Genomic DNA, 18,485 nt, shown 5'->3' with positions numbered 1-18,485 from the left:
AGCTCCTGCATTTGGCGTTCATTGGAGACGCAAACAGATCGCAGGTAGGCTGGCCCTATTTGCGAAAAATCATTCTCGCAACTGACTGTTTGAGGGACCACTCGTGAGGCAACAGTATTGCCCTGCTCAGCCTGTCGGCTATGACGTTGGATGACCCCGGGATGTGTGTTGCGATCAGAAAGCGACCGGTGGACTCCGCCCATTGCCAAATTCTCATGGCCTCTCTGCATAGTTGGTAAGACCTGGTTCCCCCTTGCTTGTTTATGTACCAGACTACGGACATGTTGTCTGTCTGAACTGCAGTGGTCCCTGGAGGAAGAAGGGGAGCAAAGTGTTGCAATGCCAAAAACACTGCCCTCAACTCCAGAACATTGATGTGCAGATTGTACTCCAGATTGGTCCATTCGCCTTGGACTGTCTGTCCCTGAAAGATGCCCCCCCCACCCTATCAGGGAAGCGTCCGTGGTTATCGTCGCTGACGGTGCGGGTAGCACAAATGGTCTTCCGCTGGATAGGTTGCAAGTCTGTAACCACCACATTAGGTGTGATTTGCATGTTTTCGTTATCAATATTTCGTGAGTCAGTGGAAGTTGTTGGAATGACCATTGTGCAAACAGAAGCCATTGTAGCACTCTCATGTGCAGTCTTCCCAATGGTATCGCAACGAGAGAAGATGCCATGAGACCCAAGACTTTCAGAACAAGTTTTGCCGGGGACTTTCTGGATGACAGCAGAAGAGAAATGTTGATTTGAAGTGCTACTATTCTTTCTGTAGGAAGTCTTAGAACTAAATGGTGCGTATCTAATTCCGCTCCTATGAATAAGATATGCTGTGATGGCTGTAGTAAAGATTTTTTGAAATTTACTGAAATTCCAAGGTGTGTACAAAGTTGTAGGGTGTAATCCCTGGCCTGTATCAGTTGACGCCTGGTGGTGGCAGACAGGAGCCAGTCGTCCAGATATGGAAACACCTGGAATCCTAGGCGCCTCAGATGAGACGCTACCACTGCCATGCATTTGGTGAAGACCCTGGGGGCTGTGGTCAGACCAAAGGGCAGGGCTCGAAACTGATAGTGACTGGCTCCCAGCCGGAAGCGCAAATGATCCCTGGACGCCCTGGCCATTTTGATGTAGTAGTATGCGTCCTTCAGATCTATTGAGCACATCCAGTCGTCCTTCTGTAAGAATGGAAGGATCGATTGAAGCATGACCATTCGGAACTTTTCCTTCTTGACAAAGGTGTTGAGATGGCTTAGGTCCAGAATCGGCCTCCAGTCCCCTGTTTTCTTTGGAACTAAAAAGAACCTTGAGTAAGTTCCGAATCCTATTTGGTCCGCTGGGTCTGGTTGGATGACTCTCTTTCCTAGCAGCTTTGAAATTTCTGTAGCTGCTGGCTCTCGCAGATGGGGTGGTACATCTGGGAGTTTTCTTTGGAATGGGGTGGATAGAAATGGGATTTTGTAACCTCTGGTAACAACGCTTTTTACCCAATTGTCTGAAGAAAGGTTTTGCCAGGCCTGAGGGTATAAAGCTAGCGACCCCGACTGCCTCCAGAGCAGGACAGTCGGGCCTCCTCTCAGGAGTGCTGAAAAGGTTTGCCAGGAAGGTTATCCCTGTCACCTTGGTTTTGCGGACCCCTCTGCCGCCAGGGCGGCGTCTTCCACCTCTGCCCCCTCTGCCTCTAGAGGGGCATCACCCTGTGTGTTTGGGAAAGATCCTTGGGGTTTTGAAACCACATTTTCCCACCACGTTGCCCTTTGGGGTACGGTCTGGAAGGGTGGAAAACGGACTCCGACAGCAGACAGAGTCTTTCCCTCCTGTTCACACCGGGTAAGGGTCTCCTTTACTTTAGGGCCAAAAGTGTGGCTCCATCAAATGGGGCGTTAGTAAAGGAAGACTTGAAGGCTTCCGCGAACGAACATAAGCGCATCCAGGATTGCCTACGAAGAGCAATCGCTGAAGCCGCTGCCCTACTCGATCCCTCGGCTGCGTATGATATCAGCCTCATGGACGAGTTTACAATGGATGTAAGGGTGTTGAGATGTGCTGTAACTTTCTCTGAAACAGCAGCATCTGTAGTACCCTGGAGGGTATCTCCCAACTCTTTGACTAGATCCCTCTGTAAGCGTGTAAAATGAGTCAAATAGTTCAGGGAACGCATAGAGAAAGCCGCTGAACTGAAAATGCGCTTCCCGTATCTGTCCATGGTCCTAGAATCTCTGTTAGGCGGATGGACAGATGAGGAAGACTCCGACATCTCCTTTTCGTGGCGCTGCCACCACCATGGCGCCTACTGGAACTCCTTTGGTGAGGTAAGCCTTGTCCTGTGGTGCCGTAATGTACTTATTAGGCTTCCTAGGGACTGGTTCCACCGTGTCAGGTGTCTCCCACGCCCTTCGAGCAATCAACTCCATTAACTCATCGAAGGGCGGAGTGACCCAGGAGGAGGAAGGGCGAGCACCAAATGCCTTCAGCAAAACTGACTCATCCTCAGAAGGGGGAAGGGATTGCCAATCACCTCTCTGTTTTAGAATCTCCAAGATGTCAGAAAAGGAGACATCTTCTGAAGGTGACTTAGGGGACCCTTCTGACTCATCCAAGTCAGTATCGGATGTCAAAGATTCTTGTGGAGAATCTAAGTGTCTCCTCTTACACAATCTTTTCCTAGGGACTTCTTCGTGGGGAACATCCGAAGAAGCCTCCGAGGAAGAGGGGGCACCCTCTAGGGGTGGCTGAGACACCGGTGCTCGACGCTTGGATGTAGCCGTGGGTGCAGAGGAGGATAACGGTCCTTTATGGGGAGGAGAAGCTGTTCCTGCTGATGTGGTTGTCTGGGTAGACAACACCTTCCTCATGAGGTCGAAGGCCCCCGGGTCCCGAGTCGAGGTATCTCCCGGTTCCGAAGAAATGGGAAGAATCCCCGAAACAGGAACCGAAGGCACCGACCCCGAGGACGGAACCAAGTCAATCCGCGCCGAGGCTCCGAGAGGGAGTGTCGGAACCGAAACATCAGTCCGACTCTCGGTCCCGGAACCAAGGATGGATCTTCGGCTCCGAGACTCCAGTACCGGATCGGATGGAGTCGAGGTGAACGGTGCCGACCGAGAAAAAGACGGTTCTGGCACCGAGGGCTCCACAATCATCAGTTCAGCTTCTTCCGGCTCCGAAGACTGGATAGGTCTCGGAGGAGGAACAGATGGAGATAGTGGAAGGCCTTCAAGTCTCGACATCAACTGAGAGGAGACCGAGATAAGCTTGGATAAGGCCGTATTCTCTATCAATTTCTGCACCACACGGTCCACATCGGTGTCGGAGAGGGGCCTGGAAGAACGAGTCGAAGGGATCGAAGACGGAGCCGACCTCAACAGAGTCGGTGGAGGGAGCTCCGTCACCGGTTCCAAGACTCGAGGCTCGGAAACTGCCAACAGTTGAACACTCGGCCCCGAAGTCTGTGGAACCGCTGATCTAACTTTGCTCAAGAGCTCGGAGCCGATGACTTGGGCTCCGACGTCTTCGATTCCTTCGAGGATTTGGATGCCTGGTCTGAAGCATCCAGAGCCTCCTGGAAAGAAGGTTTCAATAAACCTCTGTCCATCAGTTTCCTGCACCTATCTGTCATGACCCTCCCACTAAAAGAGTGACAAATTGAACAGTCCTCTTGTAAGTGGAGAGGGCCAAGGCAGTAGACACAGGAACTGTGGTTGTCAGTGACCAACATTTTTTGGCCACACTGGCAACGTTTAAATCCAGATTTCATTTTCTCAGACATTTTGTAGTAAGAGAAAAAAAGTCAAGTCCAGTAACAGTCAATCCAGAGAAAAAAAGGTCAAATCCGGTAAATATGTCAGTCCAGTTGTCTAATCCAAGTAGGGGTGGTAGGCCCCGAAAAACTCTATACCAGTTAAAAGAAGTTAAACTAAGATAACGGTACCGAGAATTTCTCTCTACACACACACCATACACTAAATACACTAACAAGTAATTTTGAACAAGTTCTCCTAAAATTGAACAAAAAGAAAGTTAAATCTTATCTGAAGATGCTCGAGCTAGCCTCCAACGATGCGAATGCAGCAGCGGCAAACTAGATCTGAGGTAAAGGCAGAGGGGGATTGTGGGTATTAGATGTCCTCGAGCTTCTTCTCGATGCAGAGCTTGCAGTCGGCCGGCACGGAGCCGAGGATCGGCTCCGAACCCATGTGTAAGAACAAAGGCGAGATTGAACACTCTCACATCTATTAATTTGCAATTATTTGTGGTGAGTTTTAGTAATAAATCCTGTCAGGAAAGTTGAAAAGCTGCAGAGCAAAGATTTTATGCTGCTATCAGGCTTCCATCCAAGCCACGCCCGTTTTATCTTTTTTTAATAAAATACTCATTTGTGCAAGTTTTCATTACCTTTAGCTTATTTCTGGCCCTTTTCCGCTCTCGGTTCTTTACGTTTATCTTCACTGTTAGTTCTGAAAAACAGCCTCTGGAATCCCGGTCTGACTCCATGTCATTCATCTGGTCTGGATGTACCAGACGAACAAGTGTTGGTTTTGTTCAAGCAGCTTTATCATGTACAAACACATCAGGATTGATGCTTAATAACTTTAACTTAGATAAACTTATAAACAAACTGACTCTCTCTCTCTCTCATACATGGTCACATTCTGACTGTACTCTCAAAATGGCACTGAAGCTAGCATGTGTTTGCTATTTATATGCACGTGCTGTCCTTGGAAATGTTTCTTAAAGGTACAACACACATACATATTCTACAACTGTGTTATTAATTTTTTTGTCAAATAAAATCCTTATTAGCAAATATGGATCCAGGTATGCATGTGATCTCAGCACCACCAGAGTTAAAGTCATATGAAGTATAATGTCATATCAGTTAAAATTTATTTGTATGAAATCATTATCAAGAAGTAATATTGATATTGCTTAAAACTCTTTAGGAAAAAGTGTTATATCTGCAAATATTTCTAGCTGGAATTCACATTGGAATATTGATTGTTTAATGAAAAACACAGCATATTCTGAAAATATATGTAGTCTTTAATTCCCAGTTTAATTAGGTACTATATGGCACCATTTTTAACTTTCATTTCTGGCATTAGCAGGTAAATCTTGGGAGAAAGGCAGTAAAGATTCACTCTGTTTTTACCTGATTAACTTCTCTGCACTGGACTAAGGTTTAACTGGTAATTTCAAAACTACAACAATTTAATGTATAGTAGTATATGACATTATTCTTCAACTGCTGACTGCCTTGTCCAAATTGAACCTAAGCTACTCCACTTTAGCCTGGTTTCAGAACTACCTCATAGATCAGCAACAAGCGGTACGATGGAACAAAGCTCCTCCCTTACTACCAGTGACTATGGGTGTGCCTCAAGGGTCTATTCTCGTCCCCCTTCTTTTTAACCTGTTTACAAATAAACTCCATAATGCTACAGCTCTAGCCACCCTTATACAGTATGCAAACGATTCCACTGTCATATGTTCTGCCACAACTTTACCTGAACTACAGAACTTAACCCAAACATCCTTCAATGCTATTGAATCATGGTTGGCAGATGCCCAATTAATCTTGAACCCAAATAAAACTAAACTTATGCTCTTCCACTCCACTAAATTCAAATCTAATCCACTTACTTCAACATCACATCCAGTAATAAGACTTTGATCGAACCAGTACCATCCACCCAACTTCTCTGTGTTATTGATAAAAATCTAAAGTTCGACTTACACATTGCCCAGACTGTAAAAAAAGTGCACAAGAAAATAGGTACCTTATACAGATGCAAAAACTACCTACCCACAAACTTCAGAATAACCACAGCCAGAACTCATCTTATGTCAACTTTACTATACGCCTCACCCATCTTTACCAACCTCTCCAAATCAGGTCTAACCAAGCTAGATGCCTGCTATACTAAGATAGCTAAATTTGCCACTAGTTGTCCTCCTAGAACCCATCATTGTAAGGCCCTAAGACAACTATCTTGGTTAGAACTACCCCACCAACTCATCCTCACTCAACTCTCTACCGTCCACCAAATGTACTATAAACCTGATAAAACACCAGCTCTACAAGGCCTCCTCAATCCCCATATAAGTACCCGTCCACTAAGATTCACTAATAAAGCTCTAATGGAAATAACCAGGAGTAAAAATAGCTCAGGTGACTCTCTGTACTCCTACTACATTACTAAACTGTGGAATGCCTTACCACTTGAAATTAGAACTATAACTTGCTTAAAAAACTTCAACCATCACATTAAAGCCCACCTCACCAATTCCTGGACTTGTACATGTACTGGGCATGGGTAGCCCAAACCATGGAACTAGCTGATTTTAAAATTTGAATTGCATATGTAATGAGCATTGAATTTAAGTTATATGACTACCTTATGTTGTTTTTTTTCTTTTTCACTGTTAATATCAGATATTAAGTCTTCAGTTTGCTATGGTACCTGTATGTAAGACTAAGTATCGTAATTGCACTCTCATTGTATACAATGTCACTACCTTGTTATATAAGATTGTTGGTCTTGTCTCCCACTTGACCAATTTATTCTGTTTGTCTTTTTACCCCGTTATGAATGTCTGTTACTGTTTTTTTCTCTTTATTTTCTTTCTACTAACATAATAGTCTACTAACAATGGAGCTTTTCTCCCCGGGCCTCTGCTGAAAAAGGGTTTTATGCCTAGTCGGACTCTCCCGGTAAACAAATGTAATAAAATAAATTTTAAAAAAAAGTTTTTTTTTTCACCAGCTCCATTTTTTGAGTGCAGTAGTAAAACAGCCAGATTACATTGAACTCTAAAACTTATGTGGGAGCACTTTGCAGAGAGAGTTTCTGCTTAGAGAGCCATCTTGAAAATATTTGGAGTAAGTGAAGGATTCACTTTATGGTCTGCAAGTCAGAAATTACTGACTCAACCAAAGCAGCAGATGTTAGCCAATTAAAACTATATTTAATTTCAGCCAAGATTACACAGAATACTTATCTTGCATTATTTTAACATTGAGATAGCTGAAATGTGGGGTGTTCTAAGCAAAACACTGTTCTGGATCGCATACTTCAAAAGCTGTACCTAATTGTTTACATACAGTTTCGCACCCTGCAAGGTCCCCTAGTTTGCATCTCCTGTGTCCTTCTATGCGTGGGGCTAACCATGGCCTCACTGCAACAGAAGTCCATATCCTTTCCTTCACTTCTAAAGAAATAGAACTGGCCTTCAGCTCCTTGGTTCCTCTCCCTACCGGATGGTCTTTTGATTTCTGGGTCCCTAATTAAATAGGGTCCCATGCATCGTATAGTAACATGCTTTCCTGTTCAGAAGGCTGTTTCTTTTTACCTGTATTGCTCATCATGAGATGTACATTTTAACGTCTCATGAATTGCTGATATGTTTGTACCAGTTATCTTTTGTAGCTGATATGTAGTAATCTGTATGGCAGTTCTCAGTTCTTATTTCTTGATGAGGCTAATATATAGTAGTCAGACAGTTCTGCTGTTTTTGTGAGAATTAAAAAAAAATACAGCTTATTATGTAAGTTCCATATTCCAGGCCTGCAGCTGAGTGAACCAAATGGAATGCTTATAATTAGCACAAATGTTCTAGTTGTGACTGTTTTAGCTGCTTAAACTGTACCATTTCTGTGTTACATGAATGAATCTTGGGGTTTTAAAATGAAAGAAACATATATATGCATCTTCAAAAGGTGAACATCACAAAGAAAATATTTCATTTCATATGGACTGCTGCAGAGAAATTACTTATTTTGTATTTATAAACTTGTGTTCTGCATTTATGATACATACTTTAGTTTAAAGTAATAACTGCAGATTTGTATACAGCTTCTTCTTACATCGTTTTCAAGAGATTTTCATCCATATTTTTATGCTACCCCCGAAAACAGTGTGTGCACTTAAGTAACTGCATGTGGCTGGCAGAAAGAGCAGAATGGAAGAACATGGCAAGATTGCTTGATTTGGATTGCTTTGTTTCTCATAAGTTCATTTTCTGTTTCAACAGGCTGACAGAGTATTATTGAGTATAAAGAATGGAAGACGTGACTAATAGCAGGACATTTTCTGATGCAAAGAAAGTTCTAGCCTTTGCCCTGAAAAGTACATCAGCTGCAGACAAAATTAAATTTTATGACAGCTGGGCTTCTAATTATGACCAGGTAAGTGTAACTACAACATTTTTTCCATGTTAGTGGCCTTCCTCTTTGCAGAAATGAAGAGGACATTTGCATTATTATTGTCTACTGTGGCATATTCTGAGATTGTGTGTGGGACTGCAGACTGAAAATGACTCCATTACTGTGGCACTGCTGTCCACCACTAAATGTGTTATCTTCTTGAAGCACCAGAACCACAGTCCGTAGAATTTCCTCCATAGTTAGCCATACCGAAGGTTTGGAAGAGACTTGAACTGAACTGTTAGTGCACTATAGTCCTCACCATTTCTTTTAGTGGGGTTTTATGGGACAGGAAATGTCATAACATTGTACTGTCTCACTTCTGCTACTCCTACATTAGATCCTACATTGCATTTTGTAAGGAAGCATTGGGAGTTAAAACATCCTTGAGTTTCCATCATTAAGAATTCCTCTACCATTACATATGGTAGCAGTTGAAAGAAGAAGCTGGAATTTATTTAAAGCATGCAGTCAATAGGAAAATGAATAAGAAAGGCATGTAGAATTTTGGGATGCAGTGGGAGAACCCCTCCCAACAGGAAAAATGGAGAATAATATTTCCATTGTACTGTGAGTTGTATAGCAACACATGTAATATTGTGTACAGTTCTGGGGACTTTACTAAAAATGAGACATTGACAGAATGGAGGTTGTTCAAAGGAGGGAAACTCAAACAGTGCAGGATCAATATATGAAAAATGATGAGAAGATATTTGGAGATCTTAACGTGGCACTCTGATACTTTGGCTAGTGTTGCCTTGGTTCTCCTGTTTGTTTGTTTGTTGGCTGGGTTGCCTTCTCTGAGCAGTTTCCATGCCATTTTTTCCATATTGACTTTTGCATGGTGCTCCAGACTCATATGTATTAGATGAATTTGCAATCTTACATGTCGTCCACAGGTACATACATCTGTGAATTAATGTGTGGGCAGACTGCCATACACTGAGATCCTGGGCAGGATTATTTTCTTGGCCTTGTATTCAGTGAGTGGCAAAGGAAGCTCTGGTTCTGTGTCAGCCCTTAACTGGGGCTTATTATTAAGTGGGTACCTGGAGAATGAATGAATGTAGGAGCTGGAGATTAAAAAAATCCTACCAAGAAAGCATCTTCCAGAGCAAAGATATATAAAAAGGAGCTTATGTGTTGATCATAAGGAAAGCATTTATGTTGCAGGTAACTGTATCATAAAGCATCACTACTTCTGTAACTCAATGCACAATTCCCAAATACAGATTTAACCAAAATAAAAAGAAAAAATGTTTTCCATACAGTAGCTACCTTTTACCCTCAGTTTGAGGAGTTATACTGCAACACATTTTACTTCTGTACTCCCAGTGCAAGATCATAACATCTTGGAAAAAGGAAGTGCCCTATTATATTTGTATTCAGAATTCTGTGTTTTCTTACGAACACTGCAATATTTTCCAATATGGTTAGATCAGGATGAATCATAGAAAACTACTGAGAGATGATATCTGTAATTCTTTTTCCCCTGAGAGGTGGGAGAGATTTCAAGTAGTGCACAGCATTATTATTATGGAGTATTTTGAATCAGAAAGAAATAATGAATTCAGAAATTTATAGGAAGACATTATAAAGCCATTTTTGAATGCATGAGTAAATAGGATATTAATAAAAAGTGGATGATTAAGTAACCCATGCAGTTACCTGTGGATTAAATCTTTTTTTTTTGTTCTATCTTTTCTGTGTGTAAGTATTTATAGTATTAAAATATCTTATAATTTAAAGCCCGAGGAGTCACTAATTTATTTTGGTTTAAAGAATCATCTGTGGGATTAGCCTGTACCTACTGGTTAAGGTATTTGCCTTTCCATTTGTTGAGTGATGCAAGGCAAGCATCCTTCCAAGTGGGGGTTGACCATGCAGTATGACAGAAATTGATAAGCCAAGGAAAAGTGTGTGTATGGATGCACCTGAGATTACTGCATGCATATAGTGAGTGTGAGGCATCTTGTTTCATGAGGCTTCATTCTGGTTAGTAACTACTCTCTTTTAACTTGAGCAAGTCTGATATGAAATTGAGTGGGTTCAGTCTTCTAGGGGAAATGGGGTAGGAGGGGGGTAGGGGATGATAGATGCATCAGATATTGTCACAGGAATAGGAAAATTGATGATTACATGCATTTGCAGCATCCAGCAGGTCCCAGTACATGCTCATGAGGGATGTGGCACATTTTGCAAAACAGATTTTATAAAGATTCTATTAATTAAACTTTTTGTAAAAATGATAAGTGTAACTTGATAAGGGTGTTCACTTTCTAACCACTACCATTAGATTTTCTGCTGATATGGAATAGTTATAATGTATGGATTGATACTGAATACATTGAAAAATGAATCCCTTCAAAATCCTTTCACAAACAATTTATTGCTGTGCTATTCCATGATCACTGCTCCTTGTATTTTTCCTGTAGTAGTTAATGTACAGGGTAAGGAAGCTACTGTAACATACATTTCTAGACTGGATATAGAAGCTGCTTTTCAGCTCATCGCCATCATGACCATCAATAAGGGAAGCTCTGATTCTGTGTCAGCACTTAACTAGGATACTTTGGCTAGTGTTGCCTTGGTTCTCCTGCTTGTGTTTTTGGCTGTGTTGCCTTCTCTGAGCAGTTTCCATGCCATTTTTTTCCATACTGCATGGTCAACCCCTGCTTGGAAGGATGCTTGCCTTGCATCACTTAAGAAATGGAAAGGCAAATACCCTAACAAGTAGGTATAGGCTAATCCCACAGATGATTCTTTAAACCAATGAAAATTAGTGACTCCTCAGGCTTCAAATTATAGAATATTTTAATACTATAACTATTAGCACTATAGAATATTTCAATGCAATTTTCTTTAGCACAAAAAAAAATGAAATATGCTATGTCAGTCATCGTGTATGGGGGAAAACTTTTCTATTGTAATGTCACAGTGTGGATGTTCCAGAAATTCTGTGTAAACCCCTGCAAGGAGTAGCAATGGGGTTAGTCTATGGGGAGGGGCTTGCCAGTATGTGAAAACTGAGATATATCACATTAAAAATTAGTTAGCATGTTTTATTTGTGGGTAGCATATGACATTTCTTCAGAGGGATGAATATAACACATTTCTAGAGATATCAGGGCAGAGTTGACTTTGTCAGAAAAAAATTATAGTTATATGTATTTCTCTACAAAACTGAAGTCTACTGTAACTGGAAAGATACTGCTATGACAAATCCTTGTATTGACCATGACAATATGGCCCAGCAAACTGCAGCGTTAAACTCCATGTGAATGATTAATGAGGATATGACAATTTTAGGTGTGGCATGTACCTGAGGGCTCAGGTGTAATTTTCTGATAGGTTTGCTAAGAACTTTGAAGGGATGATTTGAGATGTTGCTGCTTTTACACAGGTACAGGCAATTTCCAGTGCCAGGTGGTCTGACTTCTCTGGTTATATGACTATTTTGGTCGGAAAAGGAAATGAATGCACAAGCATACAAGTCAGATTTCTTTGAAAAGGCAAAACAACAGACTGCATTTGTTGATTTAAGCTTGTGGTAGGTTATACAAGTGTAAATGTGTTTATGTTTGAAAATAAGTTTAAACAGTACTGAAACAATAATAAAGTTTTCTGATGTTTTTGTGTCTTTTCTTGAACTTAAACTAAAAATAATCCTCTAGTTTATACCATGAATTTATTTTATAAAGTTATATATTTTGTTAAAAGTTGGGTTTGTTTTTAGAATGCTTAGTTGGCTAAATGGTTTTAAGGGTGTCTTTTTGCTCCCTTTTTGTCGTGTGTTGAATGATGACCAAAATATTCACTGCTGGTGGAGAGGGTATATTCTGGAAGATGGCCTTCAAATTGGTTTTCAGTTTCCAAAACTCTTGCTGTACCCCTTGTCCTAGCTCTTGGCCATGTGGGACAACAAGAGACACATTGTTAGGTTTGGCTGGATAACCTGCTATTGGCTACTGAATTATTCCCCTCAACCAATTATTCATCTATTGGAATATGTTGCTACTAATATTTAGATGAATGGGGTTTATCTGCAGTATCCTTGTGAGGATTGTGTAAAATGCATTGGTAGACTCTTAAGATTGCTACATGTGTGTTTTCCTCAGACATATCTAAGAAAATAAAGGGCAGGATCATCCTGTTTGCTCATGAACTGATGATAAATGCAGGACTAGAGGATGGGAGGAAGAGTTTAAATAAGTGGTTAGATGGTAAGTGTTTCACAACCCACGTGCAAAGTATCAGCTATGAGAGAGAGTAGGACTGATGGCAACAGAGTGTTGGGGGGGGGGTCTTGATCATGCCTGGATGGGGCCACTGGGAACAGACTGAGAGGCCAGCAAATAGAATGCTGGAGTGTAACCTCAGGGAAATACATTACAGGAAAACTGTACAGCTTACATTATTCAGACACCACTTTGAGAGCTTCATGAAATTCTGGAGCCTGTATAAGGAAAATGACATCAGGCTGCTGAATTGAATGGTGCACAGCTGTCAGAAAGATGCATATTTTAGAAAAGGAGGCATAGGATGTGAGAGCTAGATCTGCTCTTATTTGAAACCACAAGAGATATGAGACATGATATAGGTACACAGATCAGGTAAGGGAGATGTGAAGACGTCACATTTGAAACCACAAGAGATATGAGAGCATGATGTAGGTGCACAGATCAGGTAAGGCAGATGTGAAGGCATCACATTTGAAACCACAAGAAATATGAGAGCATGATATAGGTGCACAGATCAGGTAAGGGAGATGTGAAGGCGTCCCATTTGAAACCACAAGAGATATGAGAGCATGATATAGGTGCACAGATCAGGTAAGGTAGATGTGAAGGCGTCTCATTTGAAACCACAAGAGATATGAGAGCATGATATAGGTGCACAGATCAGGTAAGGGAGATGTGAAGATGTGTCATTTGAAACCACAAGAGATATGAGAGTATGATATAGGTGCACAGATCAGGTAAGGGAGATGTGAAGGCGTCACATTTGAAACCACAAGAGATATGAGAGCATGATATAGGTGCTCACAGATCAGGTAAAGGAGATGTGAAGGTGCCACATTTGAAACCACAAGAGATATGACAGCATGATATAGGTGCACAGATCAGGTAAGGGAGATGTGAAGGTGTCACTCTAAACAGGAAGAGCAGAGGAGGAAGTAGGGGGAACTGGTAGCAGATTATAGCAACTTCTTTCTGGCTGTTTAAAAATCATTTTTCACAGAGAGGGTTGTGATCCCATAGAATGGACTACTAGAATGGGTAGTGGAGAGGAAATCTACAGCTGCATTCAAGAGGGCTTTGGACAGTTAGGGGAGAGATGGATGAGTGTAGAATGTTCAGACACTTAAAAATATAAACTAGGTAGACTTACTGTCTTCTGCCATGTAGTAAATTCCTGGTCAAGTATCTTTGCCACATCCTCAGAATAAGCAGGGATGGCCTTTAGTCAATAAATGTATAATGTTATGAATCTGTTAGTTTAAGGTCATCAGTATTAAATTATTACACACACCGAAAGTTTTCAAAGTGTATGGATAAAGCTGATAGCTCTGTATATTGCAGTGGAAAGTACTGGGAATTTTTTTGGTCTGATATGCCCGTCTGTGTTCTTTATTTTTTGTAGCAGTAGTAATCATCTTTTCATTAACACAGGATATTTCTTAATATATAATTTATAGGATGCAATATTTATAATTTTAGATTTTATAAAACTAAACCTGAATTTAAGTTTAATATGTATGCAGCGGTGGTGCAGCGGTAGAGTTGTCACCTCACAGCAAGAGGATCTCCCGTTCGATTCTCGGCTGGAGCGCCTTCTGTGTGGAGTCTGCATGTCCTCCCTGTAGTCGAGTGATGTTCGAAAGACATGAGTGAATGGGCGTGCCTTCGTTGAAAGTTGGGCATTGGGCTGGCACCTTGGTGCCGTAAAAATCTGCTGCCAATCATTAGCGGACCGAGTTCCGCTGTGGTGACCCCTAACCGGGAAAAGCCGAAAAAAGAAGATGATGTATGGCAGAGTATGTGTAGTTAACAGAGGCTGGGACATTAGGGCATTACTTATTGGCTGTCTTCATGTTTTTCCATTTAGCTTTCTGACATAGAAAGTACCTTGTTGTCTTCAGGGCTTCATTGCTGGTTTAGTTTTGTAGCTACTCTGATATGTTTCATTTAGGAAGATATTTGTTTACTAATGTTTCATCATCAGTATTATTATTATTATTACCATCATTATAAGAAGTGTAGCACCCTTTTCTTGTTTAATTTGCAAATTTTACAATTCCATCAGGAAAGTGTTATTCTTCAGACTACCTGTATATTAACACCTCGCATAGATTTATTTTTAAAGAAGTTGTCATGTGCTGTAGTATGTTGGTTATTAGAGATATTTTTTCAGTTTGTTTTACAATGCGTTGATTCATTTCAGTTTTGCTTCCTTTATCATTGTCTGGAAAGGTGGGGATACTCTGTAGGTTCTAGTTCATAAGTTAAATATGGAAGTATGCATTATGGGTAGTATGTAGAAGTGATGGAGGCGTTGTGGGGAGAAGAAATAGGAGTAATGGTTTGGATTATTACTGTTTGCTTCACTTTCCTGGCTGGACTGTAAATCATTTACTCTAAGATAGCTTAATTTGTGAAATTCAGAACTAATTGAAATTGTCTGTTAGTAGTTTGATAATTATTCCAGTCAATGTTTGAATGATTGAAATTTCACATATGAATGATAATGCTTTGCAGTGTATGAAAGGTATTTTATATAACACAGTTGTGCTGAATTCTGATTATTCTGCTAGATTTTAAATGTAGGAGTTTTGATTGTGTTTGAGACATCACCACCTGTTCCTTTAGACCTACAGCAGTGAAAGTAAGTAACTAAAATTGAATTAGATATTGAATTGTTATATTTAAACTATGTTTTATTTATGATGCCTGCAGCTTTATACTTCTCAAAAGAAAGATTGTGAGAATGCAAACTTTTATATATAGCATTGTTATGTTTGTCTCTGTTTTAGTGTGAACATTTTTTGGTAGACTTTTCCCAGTATTGACTAAAAGTTTTTCTATTCACTACTTGTAGTCCTGAAGCAATGTGTGAAATCCATCCAACTTAAAGAGGCGGGCTTCTCGCACATCTATATTTCTAGCCATGAACTGAAAGTGACAATATCAGTTCTGAACTCTGGTGACACCTGTAGTATACTTAACTTCAAGTCTGAGAATTATACAACCATTAAAATGCAAACTTGTACGGAATGTTTTCCAAACAGGTAGAGGTCGTTTTGAAATGGCACTATCTAAGCAAGTAATGATATTCCCACATCAACGTGTGAAATTAAACATATGTGAACAATATTATGTAGCAAAAACAACAAGCCACTTGCTAGTATTGGAAAAAGTTATGCCTCAGCCACCAGGAATACACTGGCAGAAATGTAAGATCTGTCATGCAGTAGATTCCCAATTACATACAAAATTAAATATTTCAAAGTAGTACAAATACTCATTGACTAAACAGGGAGGAATACATTTTGGTGATTTTAAGCATGACACAACTACTAAAAATAAACCAAGAATTTTTATTTTCAGATCCCTCATTCTTGAATCCAGTTCTTAAGTAGCTAGAAATAATTGTTTAAGGCCCCCAAACCTCTAGGTTTTAAAGGGAAGGGGGGAAATCTCAAAGGGGAAAGGTGTTATAATGGGAAAGGATTTTAAGGGGAGAAAAAAGTGAGGAAAAAGGTTGGTGTGTGGGGTATAATAGGAAGGAAAAGATTACGGGGGGGGGGGGGGGGGGGGGGGGGGGGGGGGGGGGGGGGGGGGGGGGGGGGGTAGGGGGGGGGGGGGGGGGGGGGGGGGGGGGGGGGGGGGGGAGGGGGGGGGGGGGGGGGGGGGGGGGGGGGGGGGGGGGGGGGGGGGGGGGGGGGGGGGGGGGGGTGGGGGGGGGGGGGGGGGGGGGGGGGGGGGGGGGGGGGGGGGGGGGGGGGGGGATGGGGGAGGGGGGGGGAGGGGGGGGGGGGGGGGGGGGGGGGGGGGGGGGGGGGGGGGGGGGGGGGGAGGGGGAGGGGGGGGGGGGGGGGGGGGGGGGGGGGGGGGGGGGGGGGGGGGGGGGGGGGGGGGGGGGGGGGACTGCCCCCCACTGCCACTGCCACACTGCACCCCCCCCCCCCACACACGCGCCTCCCCCTTTGCCCCTGCCGCGCCCCCACCTGCCGCCCTGCCCCCACCCCCCCCCCCCCCCCCCCCCCCCCCCCCCCCCCCCCCCCCCCCCTCTGTCCATTAGAGACATATGTGCCAGACCCAGGCTGTGTTTTCAATTTCCCATCCACTGAACCAAAAAAGGTTTCCTTTTTTCCCTTTTTGTAATTTAAGGGGTAAAGGGGAGCTTGTTTTGCATATGACATTGTGATCTGTAGTGAGAGTAGGAATCAGGTTGAGAAGACTCTGGAGAGGTGGAGATATGCTCTAGAGAGCAGAGGAATGAAGGTCAGCAGGGCTAAGACAGAATATATGTGTGTGTGTAAATGAGAGGGAGGATAGAGGAATGGTGAGGATGCAGGGAGTAGAGTTGGTAAAGGTGGACGAGTTTAAGTACTTGGGATCAACAGTTCAGAGTAATGGTGAATGTGGAAGAGAGGTGAAGAAGAGAGTACAGGCAGGGTGGAATGGGTGGAGAAGAGTGTCAGGAGTGATTTGTGACAGATGGGTACCAGTAAGAGTGAAAGGGAAGGTCTACAAGAGGGTAGTGAGACCAGCTATGTTATATGGGTTGGAGACAGTGGCATTGACAAAAAGGCAGGAGTCAGAGCTGGATGTGGCAGAGTTAAAGATGTTAAGATTTGCACTCGGTGTGACTAGGATGGATAGGATTAGAAATCAGTATATTAGAGGGTCAGCTCATGTTGGACAGTTTGGAGACAAAACAAGAGAGACGAGATTGCATTGGTTTGGACATGTGCTGAGGAGGGATGATGGGTATACTGGGAAAAAGATGCTAAGGATGGAGCTGCCAGGTAAGAGGAAAAGAGGAAGGCCTAAGATAAGGTTTATGGACGTGGTGAGAGAGGACATGCAGGCGGTTGGTGTGACAGAGCAAGATGCAGAGGATAGGAGGAAATGGAAAGAGATGATCCGCTGTGGCGACCCTAATGGGAAAAGCCGAAAGATGATGATTTGTTAGTAAGAAATTAATCTGTTTAAGAAAGCCTAAGAAACACTACTTAGTTACAAGAAAGAGTGCATCTCATAGGTTCATAGGTGTATACTTAATGACCACTAGGACTTTTATAAGCTTAGCAAAGCATCCCAGTTGTAGCCAACAAGTGTGTGTGCCCCAGAGGTTATTTAATTAGAGCAAGGATTACTGTCTCCCTCTGTCCATTAGAGACATATGTGCCAGACCCAGGCTGTGTTTTCAATTTCCCATCCACTGACCAGGTTTCTCTTGTATAAGGTAAGGGAGCTTGTAGCAACTAAGAAGTTAAAAATGTTTAGGACCCAGTAAGTGTGAAATTATAAAGTAATTACACTCGTGGTATGCCATCACACTGTTGTGGCAGGACCACGACCCTCCTTGCTCAGCAATCAGTGATATTATCCTTCATAACATTTAGTCATCACTTTCCTGAACAAAGATCAAGCAGGTGTATGGCCTATAGGCTATAATTTATAAGGTGAAGAAATGCACTTTTGTAGTGGAACAGTAGACTTTTAAGTAATAAATGTCTTATCTCTCATAAGGTGACACACAAAATGTCAGGAAATATGAGAGCGCTACATCACATAAGCAACTGAAAATGTAATGAGGTTATACATAGCTTTTGTCAGTGAGTAACTGGCAGGAAGTTTCTACATGGTTAAAGAAAAAAACCTTTTCAGAGACTTTTAAGAGTGGCTGAGAGAATTGGAAGTCATCTCATCAGTGAGTGAGACTGATGGCAAATTGCTGTGACTGCAAGACATTCTTCCACAGTGGCTTTATTTATGTATGTGTAAGCACTTCATCCTACGTCATTGTAGATATCAGAAGCATAAATTTGTTGTGTCTGAGAACAAACAGGCCAGTATACAAGAAGCTACAGATCTCCTTATATTTGTAAAGTATAGCAAAAACGTAAGGACTGAAGGTCGAGGTCCAAGCTTCTATGTTTCATGACATAATCATTACTAATAGTTCTTTCTCTGAATATTGTACAATAACTAGTTTGTTTACATCTAGTGGTGTCAGTGATGGTTTGACACTCCTTGCCCTGCATGTATTA

General features: G+C 42.1%; 1 protein-coding gene across 2 annotated transcripts in view; it reads left to right on the top strand.

Annotated features, from left to right (window-relative positions):
- LOC122787450 (methyltransferase-like protein 27) overlaps positions 1-18,485 on the top strand; it is a 164,665-nt gene that overhangs the window by 66,440 nt on the left and 79,740 nt on the right. For both annotated transcript variants that reach the window (XM_044054166.1, XM_044054165.1), the window contains exon 2: positions 8,035-8,188. In XM_044054166.1, the coding sequence (XP_043910101.1) occupies positions 8,063-8,188 (126 nt within the window). In that variant the 5' untranslated portion in view covers positions 8,035-8,062. The remainder of the gene's footprint in view (positions 1-8,034; positions 8,189-18,485) is intronic.

The sequence above is a fragment of the Protopterus annectens genome, chromosome 13.part0 (assembly GCF_019279795.1).
Source record: "Protopterus annectens isolate FY-2018-M chromosome 13.part0, PAN1.0, whole genome shotgun sequence".
Taxonomy (NCBI): domain Eukaryota; kingdom Metazoa; phylum Chordata; order Ceratodontiformes; family Protopteridae; genus Protopterus; species Protopterus annectens.
The sequence above is the reverse complement of the archived record's forward strand: the minus strand, read 5'-3'. Positions and strand labels throughout refer to the sequence as shown.